General features: G+C 51.1%; 1 protein-coding gene across 1 annotated transcript; it reads right to left on the reverse strand.

Annotated features, from left to right (window-relative positions):
* Positions 1-363: 363 nt before the first annotated feature.
* Positions 364-20,460, reverse strand: TRIM47 (tripartite motif containing 47). Its single transcript, XM_006136517.5, has 6 exons — positions 19,716-20,460; positions 14,412-14,507; positions 12,751-12,981; positions 10,285-10,480; positions 9,039-9,113; positions 364-6,847 (listed from the first exon to the last, which is right to left on the reverse strand). Exons 1-6 carry the CDS (start codon positions 20,397-20,399, stop codon positions 6,222-6,224), a joined length of 1,908 nt encoding a protein of 635 aa, XP_006136579.2. The 5' UTR covers positions 20,400-20,460; the 3' UTR covers positions 364-6,221.
* Between the last annotated feature and the right edge of the window lie 6,348 nt (positions 20,461-26,808).

A 26,808-nucleotide genomic window follows, 5' to 3' on the forward strand; every position in this document is an offset into this window, starting at 1 on the left:
TGTAGTCATTAGGATTAACCAATAAGCCCAGGCTTATCGGTTAATCATTTAAACAACTACATGCTAACATCCATACACTCAACATTTATTATTTTTTAAAAATTCATTATTTGTAAGGCATTCTCATGATTGCGGGCGGGGAAGGGGGGCTGCCTCATGATTTTTGAATGGTGATACAGTATGCCAGGATTCTTTCATTGCTTGTCCAAATGGACTGTGAAGGTGGATATTTGCCTTGCTTCCCTTAGACACACTTGGAAACAAATCTCTATTGTCTTATCCAGCATTAAAAGCCAGTGAACAATCAATGACAAGCTAGCCAGACAATTCAGTCATTTTGTTTTGTAAGGAAAGACAATCTAGTAGGATGCTTGTATACTTTTAATGGCAGTTAACATTCTTTAATAGCATTATATTATTCTATTACAGTTTCCTCACACACTTCAATGCAGCAATTGTATACCTAAAAAACCCCTAGGTAAAGAGATGATCACTAGGTGAAGATGAAAATAGCTCAAGAAAAACAGACAAAATTGCACAATGCTGTATAAACAGCTGCTTGTTGGATTTATCCTGTTGCCTCTGGGAAAGCAGAGGATAGATCCAGGCGTGGTTCAGTGTAAATTTCCTGACCATTCCAGTTTACATCCCATGCATGCTCTGAATATAGGGATTTCAATCCAGAGTCAGGCCAGTGGTCCCTGTAGTCCAGTACCCTGTCACCAAACACTCACAGATGCAGCAGAGGAACCCTGAAGAGGACAGTTATAGAATAAACTGTGGACAGGGGAAACTTTCTTCCTAACCCTGGATAATTAGAGTTGGGTTTGTACCCTGAAGCATGAGGGTTCATCTTCCTTCCAAATGGACTGAAAGAATAGGCAGGGGATATTCTTCTTAAATTGCAGCAAACTGTCCCTCTGTGACAGACCCACTGATAGGGGGGTAGGGCACAGGAGGCAACTGATGATACAAAAGGGCTGGGGGTTCCAGTGCAGCAGGGGCGGTGGCTGGAGCCTCGAGCCCTTTAAATCGCTACCTGAGTACAAGTTGTCCTTGCTATAAGTCCAAGATATGTCCCAAAAACTTGGGACATATAGGGAAACAACTTAAAGCGGGGATTTTTTTTCCTGCAGCTGACTTCCGTTTGCGCAAATTGGGGTTTTTTTGTGTGTGCAACTTAAGAGCAGAGAATGGGAGGACTTATAACAGATCACTTCCTACAAGCACCAGTGAATTTAGTGCAGAACATACCGGGGTGACTTATAGCAGGGAAACCCTGTATGCCAGGCTGCATGCTCTGGGTGGCAGGAGGAAGAGGGTGTGGTGAGGTCCCGGTGGCCCAGTGGTATGCCTCCAGCCCCACCTCTTCTGCCCAAGGCCACGCCCCTTCCAGGAGCGCAGAGCAGGCTCCCCTTGCCCCCCACCTTACCCAGGGGCCTGAGGAGGCTGTTGGCCTTTATCGCTGAGCTGTGATAAAAGTGAATGGGCCCAACTGCTGCCTTTTATTAAAGCCACTTTCACAAGTTATCACAGGCAAATGGGGATGATCATTCACAGCAGGTTCATGGGCATCCAGTAGGCGAGGCGGGGAAGGCTCAGCCTTTCCAAACCACCAGGCATGGCCCTGCCCACACTCTGCCCCCAGAACGCCTGCAGTAGCTGGGCAGGCTGGAGCCATGCACCCTCTTCCCTCTCTGGGGCTGGGGAAGTTTGGGCCCTGCACCCTCCTTCTTCTCCTCTACCTTCACCAACCTCCCATCTGTACAAATCCCCCCATTTCATGTTCATACCAATTACTTCTGGGGCCTAGTGGGGAACGTTATTCACTGCTGGACAGAGCAACACACTGGTTTCATGGCTGCACTTGGAACTCTTCCTCTTCAACCAGGTGAGAATAGGCCAAGTTTTGGTGGGGGGTGGGGGGGAATACAACAGTCACAAGGGGAGATGCAATTGCTTATCACAGGGCGGAGAACAGCCCATGTCACTAGCTTCCTCCCATGCACTGCATCTCTACACTACCCTTGTGGCTGCTTATGAGTAGCTCTCAAGTTTTACATCAGCACATTTTTCCATCCCTGGGGAAGGCAAGATAATAATGCTTCTCATTTACATAGCACCTTTCAACAGTGGTTCTCAAAGCTCTTTCCAGAGCTGGGTATTAGTTGCCATATTTTACAGATTGAGAAACAAGAGTAACAGAACAGTTAAATGATTCACCCAAGGTCACACAGCAAGTCAGTGGAAGAGCTAGGAACAGAATCCAATTTTCCCAGTTCCCGTGCTCTAACTGCTAGACATCAGTGCCTCCTAAGCACTGCCACTGCCATCACCAGCTCAAGCCTGAGATAGGAAAAAAGTTATGGAGATTCACAGGGGAAAGACAAAGGCTTAAATTAATTAATCTCTTGAATGAATATCACAGACAAGCAGCGTGCCTTACACTTTTGCTGTGGGTAGTTGGGAGATGGAAGGCTGCTTACCTTTGCATAGTGGACCCTCTGCCAAAGACACACTCATTCTAACAAGGCATTAAGTCGTCTTCTTTGATACACAAATGGAATCGGGCCCACTCCCATTGAAAATGATTGGAGCTTCACTTGAGTAACACAGTGAGAATTTGGCCCATGATAGGGGAGAGTTCAGAATGTAAGGTGTGTGAACTCCTGTCCCACTGAAATCAACAGCAAAAATTCCCATAAACAGGGTCAAGATTTCATCCCAGGCATTTGTACTTTTGGAAGAGTTTGCTAATCTTTTTTTTTAATTTCTCATAACATTTCAAAGTCGCCATATAATAAACATTCCTACCTCTCTTCTCTCTCTCTTTCTCTACCACTTTTCATCAATAGAACTCTAAGTACTTTGCAAATGAGGCAAGGGTCATTATGCCCATTTTACAGATAGAGAACCTGCGGCACTAGCTGGGAAGTAACTTACCCAATGTCATCCAGCAGACCACAGAAGAGCTTGGCACAGAATCCAGGTCTCTTGAAGCTGTTGGCTTTCAGAGGACTGAAGCCTTTGACTATTTTCAGAAGGCGGGTGGATGCATTTCATCAGGTCTCTATGTTGGGAGACGTACCTATAGTTTTAATTTTGGGCTGCTTTTTAAAGTACAGCATTTTATTAAGGCTTTTTCCTTGAATATATTTCTATAGATTTACAGCCTTAACTCCATCTTAGCATTTTTATCTTGGTGGTAATGTACATAAAAGGCCAAATTCATCTCTACTGAAAGAGGATTACATCTGTGGTGAATTTACATTACACTAGATTTATATATATATAATGCAAGCTCAAGAGGTAGGTGATAAACTAATATCACAGAAAATGAAGTCATAGCAAACTACATAACATTAAGACAGGTAGGAGATGAAGTTACTGCAGTGTATAGATAGGACAGTAATTCATTCTAGCTATAATATCTCCAGGGTATACCTAAAGAAGATGGCCATCTTGGGAACTGTGACCAACCATCTTGGCTCTGTGATTTTGAAAGTTCTCATTTTCTTTTTCCACCTTTTTCAGAAAAGGTTCTCCACCATATTTTGTATGAAGGATTAATTTATAAATAGTTGATACATAACTAATAGGTGTAATAATTAATTAAAGGTGACAAATGATCAGAATCCAACAGGTCAATAGGTTGTTTATAACCATGGCTTACTACTATTTACTGATGTGCTTATCGGGGATGGAATGTTTAACTGGTTAACCGATTCAAGCAGGCCTGGGGGACACTCCAGCCCAGCTGAGCTGGAGCAGCCCCTGCCTGCTGCGCACCTGCTGCAAATAAAGGCTGCTCCAGTCAGACTGAAGCACCTGTCCATGGCGGGCCCTCAGAGGCTGCTCCAGTCTCCACGAGTTAACCAGGTAACTGTTCACATCCCTAGTGCTTATAACAATCTATACCACATACTAGTTACGTCTTATCAGAGCTAGTAATAATTTTTAACACTTTATAAGCTACACTGGAGTACACTGCATTGGAGTCTTTTAGGAGTTTCGGATTTTAATGCTACTAACGTTCCAAAGAAAGCTGGGATGCGATCATAACAGAAAAGAAAACGGGCAGTGATTAGCTGTAATCTCATTAACTAAATTAATCAATCCTGTACTAGAAACTAGCTATTAAAAGAGAATTTTCATAAATAGCACTCTTGCTATTTCAGGATCTCCAGTCAGTGAATGGTGCTGGAGTCAATCACTAACAGATATTTCATCCCACTGGCTGGGATATTTTATAGTACAGGGAACACTATAGTATAGATTGAGGGCCAGTGCTGCTCCAGTGGACTTAAGGCTAACTACGGAGTTCAGAGCTGGCCCCACAATGCCCACAGGAATATTTTTCTTTCCCAAATGCAACAGACCAATGTTCAAAGTCTCTGCACAAGATGATGGTCATGACGCATGTACAGATGGTTTGCACAAATATCATAAAGGTCATTAGTTTCCTTTTACATGTAACATCACTTTGGTCAGAGAACAGGCAATGGGATTTGGGACACTTCATCTCTGCCTCACTAGTTCAAATCCAGCCCATATGGAATCCAGCTGCCATCTGGATGGTTCTTTGGTGGACTCTGTGAAAATGAGCTTGATGGTCCCAGACCCGTTTTAGTGCACCATCCATTTTAGTTTCCCACCGTTTCCCTTGGGAGACTAGCATAGAACCATAGAGCTGGAAGAGACCTCAGGAGGTCATCAAGTCCAGCCCCCTGCTCTAGGCAGGACCAATCAATCCCAACTATTCCCCAGAAGAACAGATCTCGCCATTAAGAAGTTCCCCCCGATAGCCAACTTTCATTCTCCTTAATCTCATTCTAGCCCTCCTGGGTACAGGTCTGCTAACCACCCCCAACAATTCTTACCAAAATGCAGTTACAGCCTTATGCATTGGAGTCATGTCCTCTAGTCATCCATCATTCAATCCAGGAATTCTTTTAATCTTCCCTCAACCAACCCATTCCTCCACACCCTTAATCATTCTTGCTGGTTTTCCCTTAATTCCGGTCTCTCTTTTTCTGGTGTGGAGCTGCATTGGACACAGTCGAGCATTCTAGGTGTAATCTTATCAGTGCTGGATTAGATGCTTTGGGACAGGAGGGCTACGTCTACACTGGCATGATTTTCCGAAAATGCTTTTAACGGAAAACTTTTCTGTTAAAAGCATTTTCGGAAAAGTACGTCTAGATTGGCAGGATGCTTTTCCGCAAAAGCGGAAAAGCGTCCATGGCCAATCTAGACGCGGTTTTCCATAAAAAAGCCCCAAACGCCATTTTTGCGATCGGGGCTTTTTTGCGGAAAATAGTACTGTGCTGTCTACACTGGCCCTTTTGCGCAAAAGTCTTTCGGAAAAAGACTTTTGCCCGAACGGGAGCAGCATAGTATTTCCGGAAAAGCACTGACGATCTTACATGAGATCGTCAGTGCTTTTCCGGAAATTCGAGCGGCCAGTGTAGACAGCTGGCAAGTTTTTCCACAAAAGCAGATGATTTTGCGGAAAAACTTGCCAGTCTTGACACAGCCGAGGTGTATTTAAGAAGAGCATGTGTACGGGTTGAAGTCCTCTGAGATGTGATCACTTTAGCATGCCAGCAGTGCGGTGTTGGGGAACCATGCACTGCTGCTGTGCAGAGCACCGTATTGCTATTTTAAAGCACTGGCTAGAAGGTGTTTGCTCAGAAAGCAGATTTTGAAGGTGTGGGGGGGCTAACATACAAAATGACCGTCCTGCATTTACAGTGTTGAATAAGGCACAGAGCAGAGTAACTATGGGATCACATGGTCGGAGTGGTCACTAAGATTATATCCCCTTAGCTAGGAATGGAGGGCTGGCAGGGATAGGCCATCATAAAATGCCCATTTTGGGGTGTGTTTTTTTTAAAGTAATACCTATAGCTTTTCCTCAGTAGATCTCAAAGCATTTTACAAAGTGGGTTAGCAGAATTACTGCCATTTTACAGATGGGGAAACTGAGGCACATAGCAGCGCTATAACTTACCCAATGGCAGAGCCAGAAAGAGAACCCAAGTCTCGTGGGTCCCAGTCCAGGGCTCTCTCCACTAAGAGATTTTTCTGTTTGTTAACCCCTAGGTTACAAACAGGACAGGGCTAGAGTAAGGTGGCAGGGCTATTCCAGAGAAAAGGCTGTATAAGCCATGCTGCTGGTGAACTGGTGCAAAGAGAGACCCCTGGGTCTTCTCTGCAAGTTACCTCCGCTTTAGCACTGACACACAATCTTTTTTCAATGGCCCAATCTGCATATGGGCATCTACGCTTTCAAGGAAAAAAGCTGGTTTGAGGTTATACGTAAACAGCGACGGGAACTGGTGGTTGATCTTATTCTGGAAGGCGTCAAAGTGGCCTTTTTTGAAGCGGGCGACCTTGAGCTGTTGGAGGCATGTCATCTTGGCATCCTTAACCCCGAAGAAGGTGAGTGCCTTTTCCGAATACTCCAGGTACACCCCGATTGTGTGAAAGAAGGGCTGCTGGATGACCGATTCGAAGCCGCCATACCAAGCCACGTAGTTCTGTCCATTCCACTGCAGGCAGCAGGACTTCTCATTCCTCCCGAGGCGGCCTCTGTCGTAGGACTCCCGCGGGTTGAAGTCCTCGGCAATGACACCGATGCTCACCCAGCCGTCGATGATTTCTACCTCCCAGTAGTAGTTGCCCCGGTTCATCAGGTTCTCGCCCAGCACCTGCTCGCAATTGATGAACCTGCTTGGGCTCTCAGGGTAAGCGATGGGGTTCAGGACTCGTTTGGCCCCTTTGGTTCCAAACAGCTGGAGGAACTTGTCTGCAGTGTCACTGTCCAAATCGATGATGAAGGCAACTGTGCAGAAAGGGACAAGCCAACACAAAAGAGAGTATCAGAACAGAGCGCCCTCTCCCCTCCTTTAGCCCCCTGTGGTGAGTTTCACTGGCTAATGTTACCATGTCTATTTCTGTATTATTGCTCTCCAAGCTCCAGGCACGTTTACAGCTATTTAAAACAACCACTCTCTGGGGCCAGGCCATGCCTACCCCCTGGCCCCATGGCAATAAACACCATCCGGCTAGTGACCCAAATGAGTAAAGCTAAAGAGATGCATCTAGGGGTATGTCAACACTGCAAGCAGAAGTATGATTGCAGCATGGCTGGGGTATATCTGCACTAGCTGTACTGTGGCTAGCACGGGTATCCGCAGTAGCATAGATGTGATGGCATGGGCTTCCACAGGCTAGTCACTAGAGCAGAAGCCTGCTGGGGAGCCAGGTTGCTGGCCCATGCTGTTATTAATCGGGTGAGCCAGAGAAAAGCTAGTGGGGGATGCTCACTCATGCTACAAACACTTTCACTTGCAGGGTAGCCATACCCTTAGTACTGCATCCTAATGGCTACTGAATGGATCAGGACTTTGACTGATTATCAGGGGCTTTCCAAAGCAGACAGCCCTGCTCTGAGAACTTCCCACCACCCTGCCAGGAATTCAACCCTGGGCACAGAAAGCAACAGCATTCCTGCTGATCACAGCTAACATGCTGCTCTGATGGAATGTGTTAGGGTGATTAGACACAGACTATGGCAGCCCATTATTAGCGGGGCCAGAAGCAACACAAGAGACTGGCTCTTTCTGTCTAACAGAGAGGCGAAGAGGTGCACTCTGAATTTGTCCATTTATCCATTAGGAGTTTCTTAATGTTGCAAAGATCTGCAGACTCAAACCTGCCCCTAATCCATTGGCCACATGCCCATTGGCTTGAGAAACTGAGCAGTACCCACTATGAATACTGATTTTGAAAGAAGCAACAGGTTTGTATGGCTGCTCTTGTCCTCTAGAGCAGAGGGAGGAATGGGGGGACACGGAAGCAACGGGCTTCCTACCTCTGAACAGTGGAGCAACAGTAATTGACCCCAGATGGTTAATAGCTAATCCCAAAGGATTTCTGTCTGGTCACAAGGAGGGTTATGGCCTGGAGCCTTGTTGATGGGTGTTTATGAAACAGGAGCTCAGCTGGGACACAGAGCATGGGCCACCCTCCCACCTCCAAGAATAAGGCAAAGTGTAGCTCCACAAAGCCAAGCAGATCCAGCTGGCTAGTCAAATGCGGAGGAGTTGTGGGGAACAGGGAGGTCCTTGAATTTCCAGCTGAATGAGGCATTTGTGGACTGGAACCATCCTGGATCTGCACAGGCCCATCTGCTGGAGAGTGTAAGCACCACAGCGATGCAGCAGCTCCTCCAAAGCGGCCGTGGAAAAATTGCCCTTGGATTTGTGAGCGAACGCACGGCTGTGCGAGGAGCAGAAAATAATGCCGGGGGCAGAAAGCCGAGATCAGTGGTGGTGTGCGGGAGAGATAGCTCTCTGGGAGGGATGCCATCTCAGCCCCTCTCCCCTGCCTGCAAGCTACGGCTCCACCAGCGCAGTCCCTCAGAGTGAGTCCTTCTAGCCCTTTTGGCTCTACAGCTGGTCTTTGTGTGGCAATTTGCCAAGCCCTGCAGTGCTCTGAATGTCAATCAGTGTCTGCATCAGGCAACTTTTCACTGTCACCCTCTTCAGAGAGCCTGGCTTTTCCGTGGGGTCTTTCGATTCAGAACTGTGTCCGGCTTTCGCAACTTTATCTGTTCAGCAACCGGATTAGCCACCTGCCTCAAGCCACCAAACGGCATCAAAACAGAGCCTGGAATTCAAGTTATTTAGCTCCAGAGGTTCCGAGCTAATTAAACAGAGGCTCAAATTCATTTGTGACTGAATTAAGTGGAAAGTGCTTTCTGTGCAACAGCATCTTGGCGAGGTCTCCCAGGAGGGGTTTGGCAGAGCTACACAGAGGCTGCGTTTTTAAGATTTTAGCTGGAAGGACTAAAGCTAATAAATGGACTCCCTTTATTAGCTGTATGGTATTTATCTCAACAACAATGCACCAGACCCTGCCAGGAAGCAGACAGACAAATGCATCTGCCCGGCATCAGTGCTTTGAGCAGAAAGGGGAACTACAGAAACTGGCCTTAGCAACAGAAGCCAAAGCAAAGGTCAGGGGCTTACATTTCAGGAAATAGTCTCGGGTCTCCATGCAGGCTGGATTATTTGACTTGTCCAACGGTTGGGGCTCAGCAACTGCTGCAAGGAGAAGAATAAAAGGCGTCACCACTGAGTTACAAACAGAGCAAAGGCAACCAAACCCCTGGCGCAGGAATGCCGCGCAAATCGCAGAGGGAAGTGCAAAGCCCTGGGCCTCGTAATTCGGGGCATATGGTGCTCCTCCGACATTTCAACATACAAAACAAAGAGCAAAAAAAGAAACATCCACGGGACTTTGCAACATTCATGCAGGGTCCAACAACAGCTTGCCCTACTGCAGCACTGCCAGCCAGCCAGCAGGGGGCACTAACAAGCCAGTTCTGCATCCCTAGGTTGAGGCCAATACACAGCACACACAATACCAGGCAGACTCTTGTTGGGCCGGGCGTTATGGCCACATGTTCTGCAGGAGGAGACGGGCGTGTCCGGGAAGGGGGTGATTCTGCTGGGTCTCCAGGAGAATGACAAACTCCGGGGCATTTAACCAGTCATTAAAAGCTCAAATGGAGTTTCCCGGTCACGCCCGTCTCCTCCTGCAGAACATGTGGCCATAACGCCTGGCCCAACAAGGGACTGCCTGGTATTGTGTGTGCTGTGTGTTGGCCTCAACCTAGGGACGCAGAACTGGCTTGTTAGTGCCCCCTGTTGGCCGGCTGGCAGAGCTGCAGCAGGGCAATCTGTTGTAGGACCCTGCATGAATGTTGCAAAGTCCCATGGATGTTTCTTTTTTAACCAGTCATTAAAAGCTCAAATGGAGCTGCATTAGCTGCCCCGGGAGGACAGAGTCCGGGAACAGTGCTCGTCCGTATGAAGAGGCTGGCCTATGTCCAGTGGAGACAAGTCTCCCTTTCATGGGACGCCTCCTTGGAGGAGTTCCCCAAACCACCCAGCCACACCTAGCACCAAGCCTGTTTGTTGCCTTCTAGTCGTTGTGGAAACTTCATAAAACCCCCAGAGCGAGGCTTGAGCCCAGAAGGCAGCAGCTGATTATGCAATTGCACAGCAAGCATGTTGTACAATTTCCAAGGCTGTCGGGAGGGGTCCAGAACTCTCCACAGCTCTGCCCTGGGGGACGCTGGAGTCTCATTTGCTACTTCTAAAAATTAAACAGGGAGGCTAGAGAGCCTCTGTGCTGCTTGGGCAGGCCAGGCAGCTAAACACACCTCCGCCCACAGGATCAGGGGCTAGCACATGGTTGCCAAATACACACCTTCTTGCATCCCCTGGAAACCAGGCTCTTCATACCCTTTGCCCAGCAACTGGTCCCACTGGTTCTTGCACGCAGTCACCAGCAGCTCTTTCACGGCACACACAGCCTGGCTGGACTTGGTGAAGCTCAGCTCCTTCTGGAAGCTTGGACACAGGGAACTCTTTTCCTCAGCGGCTATTTTTAATGCCTGGAACTCCTGAGCCAAGGATATCAGGATCAAAAGGCTGCAAGAACCTTGGGCTGTTTCTTGTTCCACCATCACCACGCCCCTTCCCAAAACACCCGGGCAGTGTCTGTTCCGAGCCCAGCGCCAAGACAGACACACACTGGGGAGGGGACGATTTCTCCGGCCATGTGTTTCTTAGTTACTTTCAAATCTGGCTCAAGAATATCACATACAATAGCGTCGTCTCCTAGCAAGGACCCAGGCAGAGCTGCTTGGAGATCACTCTCTCTGCAGAAATTGCCTCTATGCCTGGGGCTGCTTTGCGCATGCCCACAATAGCTAGAGTGACTGTATTTCTCTATGCTGAATACGGGACACCAGGTGCTACTACTCATATTCAAGCAAGTTCAATGGCAATCAAGTTGAACTGTGCTGCTGGCCACCAGCATAACCCAGCCACCTCCTGTCCCCTGGCTAACGCCCAGGCAGGAAGAGGTTAAGCCCTAAGGATGCATTGAGCACCAGGGCTCAGAGAATCTGTCTGCAGGGCCTTCAGGGAACCTAGCCCGAGAGGCTGCTCAGCAGGGGAGGGTATCTAGGGGACAGAACAGCCCCACAGGACCTAGGGGGCAGTGTGAGAAGAGGGTGTTTTGCCCTTGTGTGGGGGGCTGCTGTGGTGTCTGCAGGGTTTGGACACAAACAGGCTGGAAATCGCTTCCTCCCTGCCACTGCAGTGCTCTGCTGGGGGTGGAGAAACCTCCCCATCCCAGCTCTGTGTGGGGCTTTGGCACACGCAGGGCTTGGCTCCTCCTGACTGGCCAGAGGGTCTTGAGCTTTCCCTGCGTGCCAACCCAGCCAGAGGCGAGGGGAGGGGGAGAAGAAAGAGCCTGCCAGCCAGGCTGTTGATGGGCTGAACGATCCAACCAGCAGCTGGTTCTCCACTGTGCGGGGAGCAGGACATACCCACGTGGGGGAGGGGAGGGGAAGGAGGATATGGAGGCCAGCAGGACTGGTGGGGGAAGGGCACAGCAGGGAGAGGACAGCGAGAGGGGAAACAAGTGCAGGGCTGATGAGGGGGCAACAGAGGCGACACGTAACCAGTCACCGCCAGCCCCCATGCACCAACCACCGCAGCAAGTGGGCGTGGGGCGAGGTGAGAGTCAGCTGGCCAAAGGCCACCCTGCAGCTTTGCCCAAGCACCAGCCTTGCACTGCCCCCCCTCCCCATCAGCTACTGGATCACCCCCCCACACACACACACTCAGCGCTGGTGGGTGGGCAGTTGGAGAGCAAGGATCCGGCCAGCAGCAGGACCCACCAGTGCTAGTGGGAGGGAAGAGACAGAAAATACGGGACAATTGGACCATTTTTTAAAGAAAGTAGGGAAACCGTTAGAGTGCTTAAATCCAGGACTGTCCATTTAAAAACTGGGCATCTGGTCACCATACGAGCTGCCCATTATAGTCCCCCCATGAACTTTAATCTAGTGAATGGCATGGGGCGAGTTAGTTCATGTGCAACCCAAAACCCCACTAGCAAACTCACTGTAATGACCTTTCATTATGGGCCTGAACTGAGCCCCAATAACTCCCCTGAATTCAGCGGCTGCTCAGCACCAATCAGGAGCAGGCCCAAGAAGTGCAGCCTGGAAAAATATGTTCAATACATTTCAAGACAGGCCTGCTTATTTGCACTGGGCCTTTCCCCGCAACTCACCCTCTCTGCTTCCTATTTCTGTCCACCTGCTACCCCAGTAACATACCCTTAGGAAGCACCAGTCTAGGGCTTTGTCCCCACACTGCTGCATTGGAGGTCTGAACCCCATATTATGCATGCACTGTCACATACTGTCTAACCTTTGCCAGCTCCCAGGCCCTTGTTCTTGTTCTTCCCTTCAGTTCTAGCAGAGGTTCAGTGTTGACAATAATTGGCTAAGTGTCTAGCTATGTACTCGGTGCAGGTGAACATGCATTCCCAGCACCACCCACTCCAGCGCCCACTGCTGGTGGTGAATCTCTGCTCCATCGGCTCACTGGATTTGTCTGTCTTCCATTTCCCACCTTGAGCATGGGCAAGTTGCTCCCTAGCTGCCTGACCGAAGCCCTCTGAAGGCAATGAACAAACACGGGTCAGCTTTCCTGGGCTTCAGATTGGATCCTGGTTGATCAATGGGTCACTCAAGCGCTGCGCTGCACTTTGGAGGGAAGTGTCACATTCCTGCTCCACAGCTAGCGGAGATCAATCAGTATCTCATGCCAATTGTGATTTTTAAATCCTGCCCTGGCCCCAGTCCCTACACACCTGGAGGAAGTAGATGGTATCCGTGCTTGGGACCCTCTCCAGGTTCTGCCTACACTGAGCCAGCTTGGCACGCCTCTCCTCCTTCTGCCGGAGATCCTCTTCAGCCTCAGCCAGCATGGATCGCTCACCATCCTCGATGAAGCCTGTCACCTCTTTCTGGAAACTCACTAGAGCCCTGGATGTTTCGTCGAAGAGCCTGCTGACTTTTTCCTTCTCCTTCAGGGCGGTGCTCTGTGCACACAAAAGCGGGCATCTCCGTTATCAGCAATCAGCTTTTCCCTTTCTACAGCTCAGTCAATCGAAGGATCTCAAAGCTCTTTGGAAACAGCAATTCATTAAGGTCTTGCCTGTACAAGGGCTTTCTGCACTGATGTAGGTGCACTGGGACAAATGACCACTTATACCAGGGTACCATACGGACACTCAGGGTTCATACAGTGCAGTTGAAGTCAGAGCCATTCCTAGGATAAGACAAACCGGGGTGACCACTTTGGACCCTGCACTTTGGAGGGACAAGTTCGCCAGGTTGGCAGTCACTTCCTCTCCAGGCCCTGCATCCCCAGAGGTGGCCAAAACCACCACACCAAGCAGTGTAAACAAGCCCTATGCCACGCTGTACCCCTCTAAGGTCGGAAAGTTTCATAAGGAGAAAGGGGGGGCACCAAGGTTAGACAGAGGCAGGAGTAGAACCCCACAGATCCCACTGTGCCCTTTTGTATTGCTGTGGACCATGACTGCACTGTCCAGCTCGCCTCTCCCTTCGCTCCCCCACCTCTCTCAGCAGGACATGGCAATGCGGCACCTTCCCTCAGGCTGCCCCGTGCACGGATGCAGTTAATGGCAAATCCTTGGTCATGACACTTTCCCAAACAGGTGCTGAAAGCTAGGAGAACGGTAGAAGCAAACGGGTGACAGATACATAATCCTGGAGTGTATTCAGCCTGCAGAAAGCTCAGATGTGTGACAGGGCTAAAGGAAGTACCTCCCCAACTCAGATCCTCCAGGGAGCAACTTGGTCCCAGAAATGGTTCTCTAAGGGGCAGTATTTCCTATCCTGACACCATTCCAGACTGGGGCCATGGATCAGGTCAGATGGCCACTTGGGAAATCAGATGCCAGCACGGCAGGCAGCCACCACGCTTTCCCAAAGCAGCCGAGCACTGGGAAAAGCCACCTCCAGCAGAAGTCTCTCCAACGTCACTCTCAGTTCCAGAGGGGCCCTCCAGGGTATTTGTTAGAGCATAGGTTCCCAAACTGGGGGGCGTGAAGAAATTCCAGGGGTGGGTGCGAGGCGACCTAGCCCTTCCTCCCTCCCCCCACCCCAGTCAATCCCTCCCCAAGAAAGAGCCCGGTCTGTTAGGTAAAAAAATTCAGGGGAGGATGAAGCATCCCAGGCAGACTTCAAAATGGCCACCTTAAAAGGGCAATGCCTGCTCTGCTCTTAAAAGCGCACTTTTTTATTTTCTTTTGCTCAACAAGTTTCGCTATTTTGGGGGAGGGCGGGCATGAGGATTTCTCAAAAATCCAAAAGGGGGCGTGATGTCAAAAAGTTTGGGAACCACTGTGTTAGAGGATACTGCTCAGAGGGGAGGTAGAAGGGAGCAGGAATGGCTCCATGCTCAGCTCAAGCCCTGGGCAAAGTGACAACAGGGACATCTTACTTTGATGAGCTCCACGGTCTTTCTGGTCTGCGCAACAGTGACTCCTAGCTCATCCAGCTGGTTCTCCACGCAGCTCAGGATTTTGGGTCGCTGAGCCTTTAAAACAAGAAGGAAGAAAAGAGCCCTGCTGAAAGGTGCATCAGTTGCCAGACCAGGACTGCATTCGGAAAAGTTGTCTTATCAGGTGAGGCTTATGCACACCCCGGCAGGGAATCACAGAAGTTGCTTTGTAGCTAAGATTACAAACACTTTTTCATTATATCCTTTATTATTCCCACCCACCCATGTCCTGCAAATAAAACTCAACTAAGGTGAAACTCAGGAGGATGCCTCTGAGGCCCAAGTAGAACTTGCCTACCAAATTTCAAGCAAATCAAACAAGGGGTTCCAGAATTATGGGCCCCCTCAAATCCAGCAGGTGATCAGTTTGCAAATGCTGAGTCCTTTTTTGTTTGCTTATAATTCAAAAAGCAGAAGAGCTCAATGGACTCAGCCTGCCTTTAGGGAGGTGGTTTTCTAGAGCGGGGTGGTTTTCTAGAATGACAGAATCACAGAACTGTGGGGCTGGAAGGGACTTTGAGAGGCCAACCCCCTGCACTAAGTTAGGACCAAGTAAATCTAGACCAGCCCTAATTGATGTCTGTCCAATCTGTTTAACTGAGCTGCAAGCAGGATTCAAACCTGTGCAGGTAAAACCCCGTTGGTGTGGAAGTCAGGTGTCGCCAGTGGGATATCCTGACAGGTCTCCTGCACCATTAGGTGCATGCATGTTCCTCTGTGTGTGTGTGTTGACTTCGCGCAAGTAATCAATACAGCAGACTCTGGGGGAGCCCACAATGTCCAAAAATCAGATGAGGACTTTGGTTTATTGTCAAACGAAGTACAATAATAGTTGTGGGTAGAGTCCACTGAACCACTATGCCTATGTAGCCCCTGACAACAGAACAGCTCAGTCAGTGCCAGGAATGAGACACTGCCCCCTCGGCTGAACAAACAAAACTCTTCGGGGTCCGTTTTTATACACAGGTACAAAGAAGTTACACATCACTCCTGACATTATCAGGTTGCCACTCTCTGACCAAGATACCACCTATTACCTCATACACGGGGGTTTGATCACTATCAGTCATACTGTTAGTTTAGATCCTGTCCTGAACCTGGGTCGGTATATTCCTATCATCTGTTGGGAGGAGGGGGAGGCTGGTACCAAGATGTTTTTCCATGAGGTGTTCTGTGTTTATGGCCTGTGCCTAGTACCTCTTAGGTCTGAATGTTTGTTTTGTATCAACCCTGCTCTTGCCAACTTCTGTGACCAGGGTCTGCCTCTTGCTCACAGCCTCACTTTGCTTGGGTATGTCTACACTAGCCATCCTAGTTCGAACTAGGGTGGCTAATGTAGTCATTCGAACTTGCAAATGAAGCCCGGGATTAAAATATTAAAATTAAAATATCCCGGGCTTTCTTTGCATGTTCCCGGGCGCCTGCACAGGAGTAACGGTAGTCTGAATTAGGGGCTTTAGTTCAAACTACCTAGACCGTGCCGCATGTAGCCGCGGGCAGGGAGTCTGAACTACCGGGCATTTTAAAATGGCAGCACCTGGGAACATTCAAATAAAGCTCAGGATATTTAAATCCCCGGCTTCATTTGCAAGTTCGAATGACTACATTAGCCACCCTAGTTCGAACTAGGGTGGCTAGTGTAGACATACCCCTTTATAATAGCAAAGTCTTGACCTTGCTGTCTAGGCCTCAGGCCTCACAGCAGGGGCTTACTTGTCAGGCCCTCATCTTACTACAATTGGCTTCCATCTCTGACCCTGAATCCTTCCACCATGCCCCTCTGCTGAGCTCCACACATGAGAACGACACCTACTGCGAGCCAACCAAAACATGATCCAGGGGCTTGCCTGACTGGATGGGGCATTTTCATGGCACCAATGGCCACCCGCTGTGCCAGTTGCACCTCTGTGGCTCCTGTTCACCACCAGTCAGAACTGTCAGTGTGTCATCATCAGCACCTTGCAGGGCAGGAAACTCTCCATGTAGGGGCGTTCCACTCAAATCCTGGCTTCATAGCTCTGCCAACATGGGGCAGGGAGGGGAGGGGCACACCTATTGGTGGAGGAAGGGATGGGGGTCATGCTCATTGGCACTGATGGGAGTCAGGGAGGCCGTGTGGATGGACAGTGCAAAAGGGGGCATGCAGGGAGTATGGGGAACTGTAGGTAAAGAGCTGGGAGACCATCTACTACCCCTAACCAGATCCCAATGCACCTACAATAAATGGGTGAGTCAGACTGGGACAGGCAGCCAGAGGCAAATGATATTTCCTGAAGCTGCAGAGGGGCATTTCTGGAGAGAGAGGTGTGGATGGAAAGGCAGAGATAGCTCCTCCCCACCATAACCCATTACATGCATCTAGGACTCTTCTCAGGTCCCCTGTTCATGGCCCCCCAGGGTGAACATGGCTATGGTGGAAAAGGGTTATGGGGCAGGCAGGTGGGTGTCAAGGGAGCAGGAGAAAGCAAGAAGGCATTAGATCTGTGTGAACAAAATGACTTCCCCCACCAGCTGAGTACTAGCAGGTCTGTTGGGGCTTTTCTAGCAAGTGTTAATTCCACACAGGCACTCTCCATTATAAATCAGATCTGTGAGCACCAACCTCACCCACACAGAGCTTGCTAGCACCAATGGGAATGAAGCTACATCTACACTGTAGCCTTCTTGCTGAAAAGCTTATGCAAATGAAGCTCGGAGTGGAATATCGCCGCACTTCATTTCCCTAATTAATGAACAGCCATTTTTGCACAAGAGGCTTTTGCGCAAAAAAGAGCAGTGTAGATGGCTCCTTTTTGCACAAAAATCCCCTTGTGCAAGAGCTGTTCTTCCACATTTTTTCAGGGAGAACAGCTCTCGCACAAGATGGGGTTTTTACGCAAAAATGGCTGCTAATTAATTATGCAACTGAAGTGCAGCGATATTCCATGCCAAGCTTCATTTGCATAAGCTTTTCTGCAAGAAGGCTACAGTGTAGACCAGTGGTCCCCAACGTTGCGTGGCTGCCAGGTGCCCAGGAGCAGAGCCACTCACGTGCCGGGCACACGGGGGCGGGGCCACGCATGCACCGCGCACCCAGGGGCGGGGCCACCCACAAGCCATGCACCCAGGGTCGCACTGTGCATGTGCCGCGCGCCCGGGGCAGGGGCCGGCAACGCACCCCGGGCCGGCACCGCGCATGGGCCGCGCACCCCAGGCTGGCACTGCACATGTGCCCTGGGGCCGGGGCTGGGGCCACCCATGCGCCCCAGGCCGGCCCTGCGCATGTGCCGCGCGCCCAGGGGAGGGGCCACCCATGCGTCCCGCACCTGGAGCCGGCACCATGCATGTGCCGCGCGCCGGGGGCGGGGCCAGCCCAGATGTTTGAGCGGGCGCACAGAAATCCCGCGGCGGGCGCCATGGCACCCGTGGGCACCGCGTTGGGGACCACTGGTGTAGATGTAGCCTCAGACGCAAGAGCACAGACTCCTGCCGTTTGAGCTGACGGAGAATTCCCACTACGAGTTAGCAGTGTAAGAGCCATAAACATAGATGTTTCAGCAACTCTGATGCTAACCAGTAGAGGGCAGTGGCTGTTACCCAGGTCATGGCAACGCCCTGAAAAGCTGCCCCTTCTCTTTCGTTTTGGGAACTTTTCCCAAGGAGGGCAGATGATCCAGAATGAATCTGAGAGCTCACAGAAAGCTTGTGGGTGAGAATTTGGTAAATGAGTCAGACCCCTCTGGGAACGGGAGGGATGGAAAAAAAACTCTGCCGACAGAACACAAAAGACTAACGGAGCAAGGAATGGAATCTGGGAATGGAGCCAAAAGAAATAAAGGACCTGATTTAAGATACTGTGGGAAAGAGACACAAGCGGACAAATTGCTCTCAGGTTTAATTCCAGTGAAGGCAACAGAGTGAGGCCAGAAATGGATTTGGCCCAGTACCTCCCAAAGGGACTTGGATACACCCAGACTTTTGTTTCTGCCTCCTCTCCGCCCACACATAATTGGTTACATTACCAGATCTCTTGCATGTGTGTAATCTGGCAGCCCAGACGGAACCCTTTGTAGTATTAGGTCAAACTGTTATTTTTACTTAAAACCATCTTGGCAGTGGATTTTCCAGCGCCAATTTTCCCCTGCCTGGCCGCAGCTCCAGGGGATTGAAGAGAACAGAGCACCATTTTCAAATTAACAAGCACAGAGTGTTCTGGGATTTTGACATCTTTTCCCCTTCCTTCGCCCCCCACTGGCAAAATCCTACCTTGACTGACTACACTGTAAAACCAACTATGTCCCAGCACTGTGCCTTGACAGCGTTGGGGGACTTTGGTTCTAAGTGTGTGCACGGGCCCAGACTGTGTTCCCAGCTTGGAAAACCCCCTCCCCAACCCGTGCTTTAGTCATGACTCAACTGCTATTTCAGTCCTGGGTGCCCCACATACAGATCTGTGATGCCTTTTAATCCTGCCCTGCAGCATCACTGACTGATACACTAATCCTGGGATCCCTCCCCCCAAAAGCTCTGAATATCCGTCACTACTGACCCCTGCCCCTCAGTGCTATGACAGTTCTGATACCTACTAAACAGTTCTGCTGATACCCCTCCATCCTGACCCACAGCCTCTCTGCTAGTCAAAGCTCCAGCTCTATCCCATATGCAGCGCTCCTACTGTCCCAGCCCTGAGCCCGCAGAACCCTCTCCCCACCCAGCCCTGCCTATGGCCATCCATCTATCCACAGCCCCCTGCTATCCTCCAAGCCTGAGCTCTCCCCACCAGTGTTCCCTGTAAGCTGAGTGCTTAGACAGCCACCCAGGAGAGATTCACATGTTGCCCAGCTGATTAGCAGATCACCCACAGTTGTCCACAGCCAGCAGCATGTGTTTCTACTGGTGGTGCACATCTGCACATGCCTTGGTGCACAGAACAATATTTATTCCACTCATGGACTGAACAATTAGAGGGAACATTGCTCCCCACCCAGTCCTGCCTATGGCTCTCCATCTACATCCACAGCCCCCTGCTATCCTCCCAGCCCTGCCTATGCCCGTCCATGCAAACCCACAGCCCCCTGCTATCCCAGCCTGGCCGATGCCCCTCAGTCCCAAGCTGCAGTCCCCGCTATACCAGCCCTGCTGCCTCTCAGTGCACCACTCGCTGCTGTCCTGGCCCTGGGGAACAAACCCCGGACGGGTCTGGGGCCCAATGCGGAAGGGCTGTGCGGCGAGGCGGGAAGTCCCCCCCGACAACCCCTTTCCTACCTCCTTATGCTCCCGCTCCTCCTCCACCGCCACCACGTCGTGGCTGCGGTGCTCCTGGGCCCGGCACAGCTGGCAGATGCAGGCCTGGTCCGTGCGGCAGAAGTTCTCCAGCGGCCGCAGGTGCAGCTTGCACAGGCTGTCCTCGATGCGGCGCAGCGGGGGCACCAGGCGGTGGCCCTGGAAGGCCGGGCTGCGCAGGTGGGGCTGCAGGTGGGGCGGGCAGAAAGAGGCCAGGCACACCAGGCACGACTGAGCCGCCCTGGCCCGCTCGCCCTCGGGGCAGACGTCGCACAGCACCCCCTCCTCCTGCGCCGCCTCCGGCTCTTGCCGCTGGGGGGCGCCGCAGGGCTCCGACGGCCCGGGGCTCTCCGCGCCGGGGGGCGCCGGGGCCATGGGGCTGCGCGGCTGGCGGAGCTGCAGCAGCTCGCACAGCGTGTGGTTCTTGCGGAGCTGCAGGCCGGCCGGGAAGGGCTCCTGGCACAGCGGGCAGCGGGAGGCGCCCTGCCCGCCGCCCGCCCCGCCCGCGGCCCCCGGGCGGTGCCTGTGCGCCCCCAGGCAGCCCAGGCAGAAGTTGTGGCCGCAGGGGATGGTGACCGGGTCCTTCAGGGTGTCCAGGCAGATGGGGCAGCCGAAGGGGCCGTCCTGAGGGCTGGGCAGGCTGCCGCCGGCCGAGCCGCCCTCCATGCTGCTCTGCCGGGCTGCTGCCTGCGAGGGACTGGGGGACTCGCCCGCCGGGAGCAGGGCGGCCAGCTCCGCCCAACAGGAACTGGTGTCAGAGCCGCAGCCCTGGGCCGGCTCCAGGGGGCGGGGGGTGCAGCGGCCCCAGGAGCAGGGGGCGAGAGGGCAGCCCCCTTGCAGCGGGATCCCCCAGAGACAGTGACATGGGGGTACCCACTTATACCAGGGATCCCTCCAGAAAGTGACAAGGGGTACCCGGAGTGGGGACCCCCGAGACAATGACATGGGGCATCCTCCAGAGGGGATCCCCCAGAGACAGTGACATGGGGGTACCCACTTATACCAGGGATCCCTCCAGAAAGTGACAAGGGGTACCCGGAGTGGGGACCCCCGAGACAATGACATGGGGCATCCTCCTGCAGAGGGGATCCCCGAGACAGTGACATGGGGGTACCCACTTATACCAGGGATCCCTCCAGAAAGTGACAAGGGGTACCCGGAGTGGGGACCCCCGAGACAATGACATGGGGCATCCTCCTGCAGAGGGGATCCCCCAGAGACAGTGACATGGGGTACCCCTGGAGCAGGGATTCTCCCAGAGACAGTGACATGGGTACACACTAGCAGCAGGGATTTCCCCAGAGTAAGTGACATGAAGGACAGCTCCTATTTTAGCATTGGAAAAAGTTCAGAAAGGGGCAACCAAAAATTATTAAGGGTTTGGAACAGTTTCCATATGAAGAGAGATTAAAAAGACTGGGACTTTTCAGCTTAGAAAAGAGGAGACTAAGGGGAGATATGATCCAGGTCTATAAAATCATGACTGGTGAGGAGAAAGTGAACAAAGAAAAGTTATTTATTTGTTCCCATAACATAAGAACTAGGGTGTCACCAAATGAAATTAATAGGTAGCAGATTTAAAGCAGGCAAAAGGAAGTATTTCTTCATACAACACATAGTCAACCTGTGGAACTCCTTGCCAGAAGATATTGTGACATCCAGGACTTTGAGGGTTAAACAAGGAGCTAGATAAATTCATGGAGAATAGGGGCCATCAATGGCTATTATCCAGGATGGGTAGGAATAGTGTCCTTAGCCTCTGTTTGTCAGAAGCTGGGAATGGGTGACAGGGGAGTGATCACTTGATCACCTGTTCTATTCACTCCCTCTGGGGACACTTGGCACTGGCCACTGTTGGACAACAGGATACTGGGCTAGATGGACCTTTGGTCTGACCCAGTAAGGCCGTTGTCAACAAGGGGGCCAGGAAGTAACTGACCTGTCCTGTGCACTCACAACACAGGGGGGAAGGGAGGAGTCTGAGGGGGGAGTTACGAGGGGTGGTTATACTGATATTCTATTTGTCAGAATTTTTTTTGAAAAACGAGAGCAAGTTTCACCAAAGAAGATCAACTCTCCTCCCGCTAGAGCTGAGGGTTTCAGAGCAGTCTGGGGCACATTGGATTTACAGGCTCATTGCCAAGGACAGAGCCTGTCTTGCTGTTCCATGCATGTACAACTCCTAGCCCAGTGGGGCTGTGATTCATGACAGGGCTCCTAAATGCTACCTTAATCCACAGAATGGCAGCCTGTGTCCTGGTGACTCACAGAGGCTGCACCCTGCAAATGCACATTGGTGAGCTGTCCCACTGGAGTTAATGAGACAATGTGCCCCTGGAGAATTTGGCTCAGGTATCAGTGTTAATAGGATCCAGGTTTATGGTTGGGCAGTGACGCTTTCCCAGAGGTTTGGGTCACACATCAGCGCTCTCCTGCTCTGGCGCAGACTCCATTTTCAGCCCATTAAAACAAACTGCATCAATCTACCTGCAGCCTCCTGGGCACGACACGTACTCAAGTCAGCCCATGGGATTCCTCGCAAGCCTCCAGTTGCTCATGTCTGTAAGTTTGCATGATTGGATCCCAGCCCAGGATAGTTTGCAGCACCCATCTCTAGTCTGTACATGCTGGAATCCTGTGGCGAGGCCAGCCATTGGTATCAGGCCATTGCTCTTTCTCTATTATTAGGTCAGTTGTATTAATACCTGTTTTTCTAGGCAGCCAGTTTTACACGAAACTGGATGACGAAGGGAGTCACCAAGCCCTTGGCTGGCTTCGAAGCAAGCAAAGCAATGAGCGATCCACTGGCCTTTTCTGTCTTGTGGCTCCCCAGACCCTTCTGTTCCTGCTTGAGCGTGCTCTAACCACTGAGCAAGACAGATTCTTTCCCTCCTTTTCTGAGTTAACCCTCCTGACCTGCCTCCTCACATGTCCCAGGCCAAATTCTCTGCTGCAGGGGCTGGTACTGCTCCACGGAAGCACTGAATGTGGCCATCTGCGATTCACGTTCCTCTGAGCATGGGAGCCAGCGTGACGGGACAATGCTGCCCCACAGCGGCTGGGAGGCAATGGTCCCTCTAATGTTTTTCATCCATATGTGGAATAAATGCTGTTATGTACGCGGCATGTGCGGATGTGCACCACCAATAGAAACATGCTGGAGGCTGTGGGCGCTCTGCTAATCAGCTGGGCAGCATTTGGATCTCTCCCCAGTGGCTGCCCAGGTGCTCATCTTACAGGGAACACTAATGGGAGGTGGTTGCCTTCTTCCATGGCTGCTCCTGATGCTGGTCCAAGTGCAGAAAGTTAGCAGGGCTCCTGGAGAGCCTGAGCCATAGGGCAGTACCCCAGCTAAGGGAGCTGGGTGACTTACTGCCTAACTTTTGGGAAAAATAAAAGCTATATGGAGACTTGGATTCCCAAAATTCTGCCACTCCCCGTCCCTCCCTCCCTGCCGCCTCTCCCACCTGGCAGTTGGCCAGCAGCAGCCAGCTCTTCATGGAACAATTGCTGCTATTCTCACTCCTGTGGCAGTGTTCTGCCAAAACAAGGGTGACTGGTGCTTCCAGGGGGAGAGGGCAGGGAGGGCCACCCAGGGGCACCCCTTTTAGCAATTACAGTTGGCAGGAGCATAAGGGGGTAGTGCATCTCCTGAGTGCCTGCCCAATTGTGCCCGGCCCTTCTTGCCCAACCCTGGGGGGTTCAAGCTCGTGGACCTGCCTGAGCCCACCTCTGTGAGGTGTGATCACACATTGGCACAAAGCCAGGCAGGACACAATATTCTTGCCAACAAGTTATGGGTTGGATAAATGGACTGTAAGGTGAATAGAAAGCTGGCTAGATTGTCGGGCTCAATGGGTAGTGATCAAGGACTCGATGTCCGGTTGGCAGTCGGTGTCAAACAGAATACACCAAGGGTCAGTTCTAGGGCCGGTTTTGTTCAACATCTTTATTAATGACCTGGATGAGGGGATGGATTGCACCCTCAGCAAGTTCGCGGATGAGAGATAGATACGCTGGAGGGTAGGGATTAGGGATATAATAGTGTAGTTGCTTAACTGATTAACTGATCAGCAAAAGCTTATAGGTTAATGCTATAGACTACACACATTACCCCCCTACCCACTTGCCAGTAAATTTTTTAGCAGGCTGGCCAGCAGCCCAGCTCAGTCCTGGCTTGAAACGGGTCTGGGACCTACCCCGGCTGCATCTCTGCATTTAAAGTGTATTAGGATCTGACAGCCCAGCTCAGTTCTGGCTCATACTGGGTCCAGGAGCTCAGACCCACCCTAGACAGGGGCTGCTGCCCCCCATGCTGCTGCCTCTTTATCAGAGGCAGCAGCACAGGGTGACAGGCAGTTGGTCCATGAGGGGAGCTGTTTTTTAAACTGGCTCTCCTTGCGGACCAGCACCCGCCCTGGCACCCTGCACTGCTGCCTCTGACACAGAGGCAGCAGACAGAGTGGCAGAGGGACCCTCAGGAGTGAGGCTGGAGCTGGCCCCGGGGACTAAATCTGATGAGGTTCAACAAGGACAAGTGCAGAGTCCTGTACTTGGGATGGTAGAATCCCAAGCATAGTTACAGGCTGGGGACCGACTAGCTAAGTATCAGGAAAAACTGAAAAAACAACAATAGACTAGTAGCACCTTAAAGAGTAACAAAACATGTAGATGGTACCATGAACTTTCATGGGCACAGCCCACTTCTCCAACAGTTTTTTGTGTGTTGTCTTTTTGGATATCTGATTTGTGTCCATTAATTCTTTCCCGCAGAGACTGTCCAGTTTGGCCAATATACATGGCAGTGGGGCATTGTCGGCATTGTTAGCATAGATTACAGTGAATGTGCAATTAAATGAGCCTCTATGTGATCTATGCCAGTGTTTCTCAACCTTTTTTTTTTATAAAGCACCCCTTTAAAAAATTATAAGTACCCCCTGTACCTACAGTTTTCAGACACACATTTTTTTTTTTGTCATTGCAACGCATTTGTTTAAACAACTTAATCGTAACTGGAAGGTGACATTTTTGGGTGTAAAAAAGTACAAAAATAATAAAGTGCTGTAAAACTTAACACAAAAATTCAGTTTTCTCCATATTTCTGTTGGGTTGACATACCCCCCAGACTTCTCTCAAGTACCCTTAAGGGTACTCATACCACTGGTTGAGAAACACTGATCTATGGCATCAAATGCCAAATGAACAGATATCTGAAAAGACAATACACAAAAACCTGTTGGAGAACACTTTAATCTACCTGTCAAGTATCAGAGGGGTAGCCGTGTTAGTTTGGATCTGCAAAAGCGACAAGGAGTCCTGTGGCACCTTATAGACTAACAGATGTATTGGAGCATAAGCTTTCGTGGGCAAAGACCCACTTTGTCAGATGCATGCTTTCCACATCCTATGACTTAACCTACCAACCAAAACTGGAGGTGCTAATGGTTCTTATCAGTCTCTTGTAACTATTTAGTCTTTAGGTGCTACTAGACCAGTAGTCTCCAACCTTTTTACAACCAAGATCACTTTTTAAATGTCAGGACAAGCCAAGATCTACCCCAACCCTTCCCCAAGACCCCACCCCTTCCTTGAGGCCTCGCCCTCTCTGTTCCCCTCCTCTCCATCACTTCCTATCTCAAGCCCTTATTCCAGGGGTCCCAACCTTTTTAAGCAAAAGATCACTTTTTGAATTTAAGTGCAATCCAGGATCTACCTCAAACCCAAATGCCCTGGCCCCGCCTCCTTCGTGCCCCTTCTCCGAGGCCCTGCCCCTGCTCACTCCACCCTCTCATTCTCCCTCCCTTTTACCAAGCAGGGGCAGAGGGTTGGGGGCAGGCTCTGGTCTTGGGCTAAGGGATTTGGAGTGTGAGGGGGCTCTGAGCTGAGCCTGGGGCAGGGAGTTGGGGTGCAGGAGGGGGTGCAGGGTGCAGGCTCTGTAAGGAAGTTTGGGTCTGGGGGGGCTCAGGGTTAGGGTAGGGGCTTGGGGTGTAGAGGGGGGTACATGACTGGTGCAGGGGTTTGGAGCTGGCTCCAGCTGGACACTGCTTACCACAGGTGGCTCCTGGGTGGAGGTGCAGTGGGGCTAAGGCAGGCTCACTCCTGCCGTGGCCCTGCACCACTCTCAAAAGCAGCCAGCAAACTCCTTCCATCCCAGGCCCTGTTGTCCCCCTCTCCCCATTCTGTGGAGATAGAATACAGGGTGGAAGAAAGGGCCCCCTGACATCAGCACCCTCCTCTCCCTTCCCTGCTCTGTGCCACAAGCAGGAGGCTCCCAGGGGTGGGAGGAAGCTCCCAGGCAAAGGGAAGGATGTGAGCAGCAGTGGGGGGAGGGAGAGCTGAAGTACCAGCACTTGACAGCCTCTTGGCCAAACCAGTCAGGCTCACCTGTCAGAGGCTTCAAGATCTGCCAATAGATCCCGATCGACTGGTTGTGACCACTGTCTTACGTGGTCTCACTGGGCTGAGACAGGAGGTGCGGGCTCTGGGGTGGGAATGAGGGATTTGGGTGTGGGAAGGGGAGAGAGGTACAAGCTCTGGGAGGGAATTTGGATGCAGGAGGAGGTGGAAAAGGGGATGTTGGCTCGGGGAGGGGGCTCCAGGTTGGGGAGTGTTGGAGTCAGGTGGAGGTTGGAGTGCTGAGCAAGCCACAGGCTTGTGGCTGTGAAGGTGCAGGGGTTTGGGTTGGGGTGTTTGAGGGGCTCAGGGAAGGGAGGCTGGGAGTATGATGGACTCAGGACTCTGAAGCTTATCTACTCACTATTTCTCTTTTTTTCTTCCTCCCCTCCTTTTTTTCTCCTTTTCTTTATTTTTTCCCCTTCTTTTATCCCTGCCCCCTGTCCCTCCTTCCCTTATTTATTCTTGGATCTGGACTTCTACCACTCCTGTCATCTGAAAAAGTGGGCCGTGCCCATGAAAGGTCATAATATCATCTACATGTTTTGTTTGTCTTTAAGGTGCTACTAGTCTATTGTTGTTTTTTAAGTTTTTCTTGTTACAGGAATTTTGGCTAAGTAGCAGTTCATCAGAAAAGGATCTGGGGATTACAGTAGGTAAGAAGCTGGATATGAGTGAACAG

The sequence above is a fragment of the Pelodiscus sinensis genome, chromosome 20 (genome assembly GCF_052426305.1).
Source record: "Pelodiscus sinensis isolate ZL-2025 chromosome 20, ASM5242630v1, whole genome shotgun sequence".
Taxonomy (NCBI): Eukaryota; Metazoa; Chordata; order Testudines; family Trionychidae; genus Pelodiscus; species Pelodiscus sinensis.